The sequence below is a fragment of the Scomber scombrus genome, chromosome 2, assembly GCF_963691925.1.
Source record: "Scomber scombrus chromosome 2, fScoSco1.1, whole genome shotgun sequence".
Taxonomy (NCBI): Eukaryota; Metazoa; Chordata; class Actinopteri; order Scombriformes; family Scombridae; genus Scomber; species Scomber scombrus.
The window spans coordinates 9,463,330-9,473,764 of record NC_084971.1 but is presented as its reverse complement, the minus strand read 5'-3'; the positions used below and the strand labels follow the sequence as shown (position 1 = coordinate 9,473,764).

The window sequence follows — 10,435 nt, the reverse complement described above, 5'->3', positions numbered from 1 at the left end:
TGACCTCTGGATGACTTCTGTTCCCTTTATGCACCATATATGATCACTCCTATATTGTTTGTTTACTATTTCAATATTTTGGGATTCCCCCTGCCCCTTCAAATACCAGCAGGTGTCTGTCTCTGTGGGAACCTGGGCAAATGTTTTAATAATAATTAATTAGCCTATAATTTTAAACACGTCATTGACGCACGAATCCTCAGTGGTGTTCGTGCGTGTGCCCTTTTCAACCTTTGACTCTTATTTTAATATAAACTCTTTAATGTAATATTTGCATCATGCTTGGTTGCTTTAGCCAAAAGAAAGACAATTAGTTAGGAAGAAATGCATCTATCTGTCAAAACATAAACGATGTTATCACAATTAACTATTTTGCAAAACACTAAATCAGATAATGTGCCTGCACGTGACTGCATATTCATATTTTACTCTCCGCTGTCACATCTTTGTGCTCCTGTGCAGTAAAAGTATGTCATAATTAAACAATAAAAAAACAGTGGAGACGCTTTATAATATACCTCATGGATGGGTAATGATGATAATATCACTGAATATTTTAATAAACTAACCTTTCAACTGTGTGTTTAAAGGTCCCTATATCGCTTTAAGTTTGAATTTAAATTTGTATTCCTGTTATCACAAGTGTCGGTGCTTTATCTCTCACATGGCTACCTGTCAGAGGACAACATTAAGATAAGGTGAGAAGACAAATAACCGTTTGACCTCTTAGTTTATAGGCTACATTTGACTTGAATAGTGCAGACCCCGGTGATGTCCACGGACGGATAATTGACCCAGCTCATTTAACATGCTGATTTGACGTAATATGTAATGTAATTGTGTTGTAGCCAAAATCAAAAGACATTGGATATATTTTAATATTTTAATTTGTATTATTTTTTTTATTGTATTAGTCTTGAAACAATCTGAAAAGTCTGCAGCCCCATATCATTTTAGCTCCCGTGGATTTCATAGAAGAAGGGGAGAATTGAGCGCGTATCTCCATAGGCAACTTAACTTTTCTTTATTGGTCTGTAATTCAATGTGCCTGAATCCGCTCCAGTGGGCATGCGATGTATTACTTTATTTCTAGCCTTTATTACAATTCATTTGGTTGTGTTTCTTGCGTTTAGATTAGATTATATTTGCATTACCTTCTCCAGAATTTGGACAAAGCCCAAAGTATCTACAATAAATCAAAAGTTTGGGCACACTTTCCCATTCACTTGAATGAGAAAGTCTGACTGGTACCATACCATTTTTTTTTATAGAAATGTGAAGCTCTTCCTCAATGATCCCTTTCAAAAATCAACCTCACTGTGATGTGATGTGATGCAACTGAACACTAATAAGTATAAGTATAGAATAATAATAAGCCTAAATATGGAAATCGACTGTCTCTTCGTGTCATGACAGTACAACGTTCTTTATTTCATAAAATCACCGAACATTTTATCCCCTGTGTAAATATAAAACCACAAGCCTCTAATCTAAACTTTACATTTACATAATCACTGCATATTCATGTCAGGCTGAAAATAAACACACCCCTGCTGTATGCGCTCGTTGGTTCACGCGCTCTCCGCTCCTATACACTTCCTTGGACAACTCAAGTCCTCTCTCTCTCTCTCTCTCTCTCTCTCTCTCTCTCTCTCTCTCTCTCTAAGCCCAGCCCCCTTGATCCCCTCTGTCCATTGGTGTCTTCAGGGTCTCCCTTCTCTTTTTTTCCCTTCTATAGGTAGTCCATAATGAGTGTCCATTGGTTTTTACTATGGCTTGTCCCCCTCCCACTGGCCGGCTTCGCCCTGCCCATGTTTTGCCTGTCTCAGTCCGTCCATCTCCTGACGTTCAAGTTCGCAGGAACGTCACGTCCGCACTTGAACTTGCAGCTCAGGGGGGGCTCAGCCGTACCCCCATCACTCTCTCTTTGCGAAAAAGTCATGAAGAGCTCCGCACAGCCCGTAGAGCGCTACGCTTCACCCTCTGTATGATCCGCAGTTCACTTTTTGTTTTTTCTCTCTTTTGGATGTCAGACGCTTCAATGAAGATATTTCAATTTGGAGTCTACCTTGTAGGAACGGATTTCCCAATGTGAACTCAGCTGAAAAGCCGCCACTAAACCAACATGTCTCGCCGCAAGCAAGGCAAACCCCAGCACTTGAGCAAACGGGAGTTTTCGCGTAAGTGGACATACATCGAATTTTTGACTTCATTTTGCGCTCTCTCTCTCTCTCCTCCGAACGTACCACCTCTTGTGTTGTTTCGTATAGGGCAACTTCCTTGGGTGATTTAATAGGTAGGTTACGGTCACGTTCGGACCCACCGCTGTCCTGAGTGAAAGTACAAATCCCATAACCAAGACTACAGGTTAGAAATGATTCAGGGATGTGCTTGTGAAAGTTTTAAAACAACGTGACAGGGAGCTTCAACTTGTGTTGGTTAATGTGTTGTATAACGTAGCCTTCAAGGTTTCTTTCGCCATTAAAGGGCATGCATGGGCTTTATGGCCAGAGACCTTTGCCTATATGAAGGCAGCCCAAGCCCTCTGCTGCTGCTGCTGCTGCCATTCGCTGATAAGTTTTCAGGTGTAGACTGCAAAGCTGTTTGACCACAACAGCAGCCAACATTCTTCATTTAGCTGTAAGAATTGATTTACACAGCTTTGAGCTTGTTTGGTCACAGGGAAGTGGTGTTTACATACCCACTTGTCCACAGCGCAGAGACCTCGTGTGCGTTACCCAGAAGGGATAGTTCTGTGTCACAAATTCGTAAAAGCTGCTGTTTAAACACCGCATATTAAACACGAGATGGGTTATGCGGTGACATTAACAGACACATTTGCATGAATCTACAGGAATCTCGGTGCGCGATACTCTGCTTTGCGACCGGAGAGAAAAGGGAGGAAAGTCGCTTTACGCGTGTGTGTGATAAAATCGCAGCACGTTGATTGAGATGAGATGACAAGGGTTTTCTCCCAGTCGAGATACATTTATGTTTCCAGGATAATTCTTTCCCACCGTTCGTCTGATGGCAGGAGGATCTGCCTTATCAATGCACTCTTACGCGCGTCAAATAATATGGTTAAGCCTCCAAATAGACAGATTCATGATGTAAGTTTTAGTTGGAGATCATGACTGCGTGTCATTTCTTCTGTTTTTAAACGTTTTGACTTAAATGTGACCCTAATGCTGCCATTTCGATAGAAACCAATTATGCTCTCGCAACATGTATGCCTTCATTTGTGGGATAATTGTCAATGGGTTTGCCAGTGGGGGGCGCAATATGATTGTGCTCCTGTGAGCCACTTATGAACTTGAACTTGATCCACTTTAGACAGCTTTCTACCTTTTAAAAAACATTTCCAAACTTATGAGATTCCTGTCCCAGTCTGACTCTGAAAAACTGGTCCATGCCTTCATCTCCAGCAGGTTAGATTACTGTAATGCGCTTTCTGCAGGACTTCTCAAAAAGACAATAGGGAGGCTCCAGCTCATTCAGAATGCTGCAGAATGCTAATAAGGACTAGGAACATAACATTACACATTACACCTGTACTGAAAACACTTTTCTGGCTTGTTTATAAGGCCCACATTATATGGTTCCTAAATATATATATCTGCCCTGCTCACTGGCTGTTGCCCAATCAGATCCCTCAGATCATCAAGCATGTGTCTCCTGAATGTACCTAGAATTAAATCTAAATCAGGCAAAGGTGCATTTAATCACTGTGGTGTTGCTCTCTGAAACAAACTGCCTGATGACTTGAGATTTAATGCAACTTCTTTTAAAAGCGGTCTTTAAAAATTGCTTTTCTCAGGCTTTTGGTAGTGTGTGTGTGTGTGTGTGTGTGTGTGTGTGTTGTGTGTCGTGTGTGTGTGTGTGCCTTTATGTAGTAGTCCATGTGTGAGTGCTGTTGTAAAATAACCTGTATTTTACATCCAGTAAGTGTGTGTGCATCGTTTGACTTGCTGAGAGGTTATTTTATTTATGAAGTTTTTTATATGTGTTTTCTGTCTCATTTCTTAATGTTTTCTATGTTTTACTGTAAAGCACATTGAGTCTTCCTGCATACGAAACGTGCTATACAAATAAAAGTGACTAGCCTCTATCCCTACGCTGCTTGAGCAAGCATTTGCAGATGATCGCTTCAATAGAAATTAGTGATTTTTTTCCTTGCAATGCATGTATTTTTTCTCTAAATAGTAGAATATAAGAGTATGAGGAAAATTGTTTTAAAGACAAGCAGTTTTAGGCCTGTTTACATGGAACTGTTTTCAAAAAAATATACATCTTCTTTTACTTTTTTGTACACTAGAAGAGGTTTTATTCTTTCCTATATAACTTCTAGTTTTGCCTCTGACTGAGAAAATTGAGTAAATTTTATTTATTTAGCCTTAATAATTCTATTTCTTTATTTTCACATTCATAATTTGAACAACATAATATTTAAGGCTGCGCAGTCAGAATTTGCATAATTTCATTTTGGGGCCACTGATGAGCTGTTATCTAGCAAAGGAACACTTAAAGACACTTTATTACATATTTATACAGCCAGAGAGCAAATCAGCCTATATGCTTGATACATTTAAATTATACATTTTGTTCCAGTAAAATGAAAGTAATACATGCCGACTTATCCCTTTACCTCATGCTATTTTTCAGCAAGTGAGTTTGGATGAAATTATTGATCCACAGTGAGTCATAAAAGCCTAAAATGGCTAACGAAGAGGCCTAATCATTTTCCTTTTTGGTGAAGCAGACCCACTTCTTTAGCCCAGTGGGAAACACTGGTTAAACTACTTTGAATTCTGGTGCAGTCATTATGTCTGGGAAAAAAAAAGATTATATTTTAGTTTTGAAAGTTATTCACATCACTCTTGCTTGGCATCAAAACGAGATTATTTGGTTTGAAGAAAATCTTTCCACCTAACCCAGCCTCACACACCTCGCCTATGTCCGTGGCATAAGCTGGTTAAGATAAGCTCCTGTAAAATAGGGGCGAATTCTCTCATCTTTAATGCAGTTGAACATACAGGTAACACGGCCTATCTTGCATAGTCCCTCACCACCTTCTCGCCTGACCCGACATGGAATTAAAGATTGAACCGGCGGCAAGAATTCATCACATCTTATCTCAACATCCCAGTCGAGGCGCCCAATGTCGTTTACCATGTGGCTAGATTACTTCTTTTAAAATGCTCTCTCTCTTCTCTCTTCTCTCTCTCTCTCTCTCTCTCTCTCTCTCTCTCTCTCTCTCTCTCTCTCTCTCTCTCTCTCTCTCTCTCTCTCTCTCTCTCTCTCTCTCTCTCTCTCTCTCTCTCCGTCGGTACTTCAGGGACCTACTCCACATCCAACCCCTCAATGTCTAACCTTGGTTCACGAGATCCCAGCACTTTTAACGAAATGGGGTCCAATCATCTTGAACTCAAATTAGAATCTATTTTTTGATTCTCAGAGGTGTTAGGTTCATTAAAAAAGCGAGATTGGCAGCACAATAAAGAGGGTCAAGCAACTTAATCGTTTGGCTGCTGCCTGCGAGCAGAACATGTCAGTCCTTATCGAAGTAGTCTGTGTGCTCTTCTTTCTTTCATTCTTTTCTAAAAATATTTTATACACATTCTACAACCTGACCTTATTCCTGGTGTCTTCATTTGCTGCAGCAATGTAATACACACTAGTTTGCATTTCCATCTCCTCTCTAAACAACCAGCACATTTGCTTATAAGCTCTACAAAATCACTACCCCTCACTGAACTGTATCTCACATTCTTCTTTCTTGTCTGCCCATCCAGCTGAGCCGCTGTCAGGTGTTTTACCAGAAGAAGACTGTCAGGACTCCCCCAGGCTGGGAGTGGCTCAGGGTGAGCCCCTAAAAGGGGACCAGGACCTGCTGACCTGCGGCCAATGCCACTCCCGCTTTCCCCTGGCTGACATCCTGCTGTTCATTGAACACAAACGGAGGCAGTGCCACGGGGGCCTCTGTATGGACAAACCTCTGGACAGGCCACCGTCCTCCCCGCTCGCCTCGCCCCTCTCCACGTCCTCCTCGCACTCGCGGACCCACCTCCAGCATCCGCGGAGGGTGTGTCACCCCGTAGAGGTGGCTGTTCAGGTGTCGCCGCGGGATGAGGATTGTTTATCTGCACCCTTGCAAGGAATAATCCCCAAGCAGGAGAATATCACAGGTAAACATACTGGGAGATTAAAATGGCTGCCATGCGAGAGTAAACAGATGAGGCAGGGAAAAGAAAATGTGGGAAGTGAGTCTGTCGTCATGTGACTTAAGAGCTAAAGGCGTGGAGTGGGTCGCACTTTTCAAAGGTTCATAGAGAGTCCATTTCAAGCAGGAACAATTGCTTTCTCAGATTTCCATGGTTTTGCTACTGTTAGTAGGAATGTATCCAATCTGCATAACCAGGGTGTGAAATATCTGCTGCTGCATTTAAGACCTGTGAATCTCCCTCAGCTGAACCCACATGAAAATCCACTGACCTGAAAATGATTGTGAAAAAAGGAAACATTTGCTGAATAAAAAAAAAGACACACACAGGCAGACAGACAAAGAAACATATTATAAAAAAGAAAGAAAAACGGTTTCATTGGGTTTGTTGCTGCATCACAGATGTGCTCTGATCCTGTGGACGCCACATTCTCTCTCATGTGGTGGTGAGAGATGAATCTGTATCCCTGCCTGGCTTATTACACCGCCATATCTCTTGTTCCCTCAAAAATGCGCCTGCAAGGCCTCACTTTGATGCTAAAATTAAAAAGAGATAGAAAAGAATGTAATTATGCTCAGCTGTCAAGGAAGAAGCGTTTATTTGAAGAATCTTTACAGCCACTAATTGTCAGTGTTTTTCTTGATTTGAGTAATTAAGGACTTCTTAAGGCTGCTGGTCGGTTTGTTGGTTGTCCACCGGGGCTAAATGAGGCTGTAGTGAAAACATGAGTTGCTGTGCAAACAAGCATGGATCCCTTATGGCTGGTTTTACAGAGTGGGGTCTGATTTTGACCAGCGTAGCCTGTTTGAATGTTTATTCATTTCCTTTAACTGATCCAATATCGTGTGCCAGATTGGGCTGATTGTCTGGGCAGTTGTGATTCAATTTGAAGCCAATTCAGGCTAAATGCACGGAGAGCAGCGCTCAACAATGTGTACTACTGTACTGTATTAGTCAGTCCTGCAGCTTTGCAGATGGCATTTTAAAGGCAATACTGTTATCTGTTGTTAGCTAGTTAGCCCTCTGTCATACTGAATGACCACTGTTCATTAGTGTGCAGTTTGTTAAACATCTGCCCTCCGTATGAGCACACACACACACACACACACACACACACACACACACACACACACACACACACACACACACACACACACACGGACATGTACACACTCATCCACACACACATACAAATCCGACATGCCTCTTGGCCTTGTCAGCTGTTCGAACATGCTTTTCTTTGCTCATTTAGATCATCATGCAGTGGAGTTCACATGATATCATAAGGTCACTAGCCATAAGGTCACTAGCATTGTGAGCAGAGCTTTATTTATAGGCCTTATGTCTCCGGACATTGTAGAACAGAAGCTTTGCTTGGCTTAATAATAAACAGATTAATTTGGCTGTGCATGTTGTGAGGCTTCTTCTTGTGTGACACCTCATCAGATCATGTTATAATCCTGTCGTAGCATTTCCTTCTGTTTAAACCTCTCTATGTGAGGTGAGAAAAAAAACATGAATGTATAATAGCAGGATAGCAGATAAGGAAAATGATAAAAACCAACAAGAGATTTTTACAGCCACTCTGCAAGATATATTGCACATCAGTCACGTTTGAGTAAAAGCCTGCACAACCTCCACCCCACCTCTTTACACAGTATCCAAGATTGATGGATCCAGACTGGCAGTGCCAGCACGCCACCCCGTACCCCATATGCTAGCTGCCATGTTCTCTCACCCCGCTCAGTCAGAGGCTGACATGGATATGAGGCATCTCAATACATACTGTCCCTACACACTGTATCTGTGCGACACTGGATTCATGTTCAGTTTATTCTAGGCGAGTGTGTTACATGTTACACTCTTATAGATTTACTGTATCCTGCTGCCCTGCATACACTCAAATGAATGTGACCCCTTCACTCCCCACCCGTCTCTTGAAATGTCATTTGACGCAGATGCATAGCAGCTTATACCGGCACAGGCTGCGGCTAGGTTTAGGAAAGAAGCTGCTGGACGTGAGGGAGCTGACGTCCGGGATGGTTTAACTTGGAGGTGGGGGTGGTGTTGGGGTGGGGGGGTAGTTGTCTTTAATACACCCAGCGCTGGGGATGAAGCTGTGCCTCTCCGTCACCGTCTACAGGACAGCTGAGGCCGTCTGGGAGTCTCATGGCTGCAGCTGGGGCTGGGGTCTGCAGTCTGGAGCCCAGGGCCGTTAGAAGAGGGCAGAGCAGCCTGCGTGCCATCATTTGCATGATAAACAATTTAAGATATGCATAGGGACAACGTAGCTTGTCTCCAGATTATGGATGGCCCAGAAAAAGAGCAGATGACGGTTTCTCACACAAACTATGTGGCTGCAGTGTAGTGTAAAACTGGTTTCATTTCACAAGATATAATTACTATTAAACAGGCAGGTTAGTGATGTAGATTTATAATTTTTATTTACATTCACATTCATTATTCCACGATCTAAATGCAATTGTTATCAATGCGATAAATGATTGCTTGGTCTTTATGCACTGAGTAATTGGAGCAAGATATTTTTCATTGTTATGATTTAGGATGTGCAACCACACAAGTGTATACAGGCTTTATCATGTCCTATATAGCATAATTAGTATTTTTACAAATCGTTTGTCTTCAGTACATTCTATGAGTGTGGTATCACATTCTTATGCTCATAGTGTTACATTACTGCGGCCTGTATTTATCCATCCCAGCATTAGCACCTCTTGCATTCTCACCAGCGTAGCCATGTGTGTTAATGAGGCCATTGTAGCCGCTCAAATCGACCACCATCTCACACTTCTGCCTCTTTCCAGCGGTCTGCCTCCATTGTAGCTTGGACTCTGAATCGATACTGAGTTAATTATGGCAGCCACCTTTCCCCTTTTTCTCTATGAGGAGGAAAACATTCTAACAACGGAGTGGTATTTCTTCAAGCTGTAGTGCGTCTTCCTGCAGCAGCTTGCCTGTCCTGTTTGTCCCTGTGTGTTGTGGAGACAAAGGTATTTAGCAGGCTCTGTATTGGCACCGTGCCACCTTTCTCCAAACCACCAGCCCCCCCACCACAACCCCCAACCCTCCCTCCCTCATAAGCATACACATATACACACTGGGTATCTGTCAGGCAGAACTGGGGGGCTGGGCAGTGCCTGGAGAGTGTGTGAGTGGTGGGGGGCGAGAGGCTCCTTGGTAGTGATATCTTTTTCCCGTGGCCAGCGTGTGTGTGTGTGTTTGTGTGTGCACGCACGTGCGTATGGGTGGCTTTGCAAGTTCACATGCGGTGTGTGCCTTTGTTTCGGTGATCACTTTAATTGATGGTGAAAAGGCACAGATGCATGCTATTATAATTATCGGACACCAGCTAATATTTTCAACATACGCACTCCATTGTCTGTAAAAACTGACTCTAATTTGATTCTACAGTTGCTCTGGGCTCTTATAAACTTGGTCCTATTTTTGGCTGTGGGCTCCACTAAGTTTTAATGAAGGTGAACAGGAATGGTTTTTAGGATGAATTTTTCATAGAGGACATTTTTGTATTCTGAAGCCAAGCTCTAAACACCCACAAATGTTGTCGGTGGAGATTTGTCAGCCTTTGTTGTTGGATTGAGTGTTGGTGGCTCCGGCTGCATTCAAGTGCTGAAGTGTAGTGGATGTTTACATCTCTAGCGTGAACGTGGTGTTAAGCTAATGTATGTGTATATGTGTGCACGTGTGTGTGTATGAGTGTGGTTTTGACCACTTAAATTGTTTATTGCTTTCTGTGTGTGGGTGAGAAAGAGACTGTGTGTGTGTGTGTGTGTGTGTGTGTGTGTGTGTGTGTGTGTGTGTGTGTGTGTGTGTGTGTGTGTGTGTGTGTGTGTGTGTCTCAGGCTGTTTGTTAAAGCTTTACTACCCTGGGCGTGCAGGCTGAACATGAAAGGGTCTTTGACTTGGCAAGCCTCGCCTGAGGACACCCCTCTGTGGACCATGCCAGGCCAGACTTGGCACAGAGCGCTGGGCCGGAGGGACGGGCTGGGCCCTAAATGTGTGTGTGTAAGAGGAAGGTGGTGGAGGTGTATATGTGTGTTAAAGTGATGTTTTGTGGGTTCAGGAAGCAGAACTTATGGTGAGGTGGAGGGTATGTGTGTGACAGACAGCGGGTGTGTGTAGTTAAGGTCAGGTATGCAGCAGAGTGTGTGTGTGTGTGTGTGTGTGTGTGTGTG

At 42.9% G+C, this 10,435-nt stretch overlaps 1 protein-coding gene across 1 annotated transcript in view; it reads left to right on the top strand.

Moving 5' to 3' along the window:
- The first annotated feature begins 2,125 nt into the window (after positions 1 to 2,125).
- LOC134001116 (B-cell lymphoma/leukemia 11A-like) overlaps positions 2,126 to 10,435 on the top strand; it is a 33,269-nt gene continuing 24,959 nt past the window's right edge. The window contains 3 exon segments of the mRNA XM_062440683.1: positions 2,126 to 2,180; positions 5,793 to 6,022; positions 6,071 to 6,185. Coding sequence (XP_062296667.1) covers positions 2,126 to 2,180; positions 5,793 to 6,022; positions 6,071 to 6,185 — 400 coding nt within the window.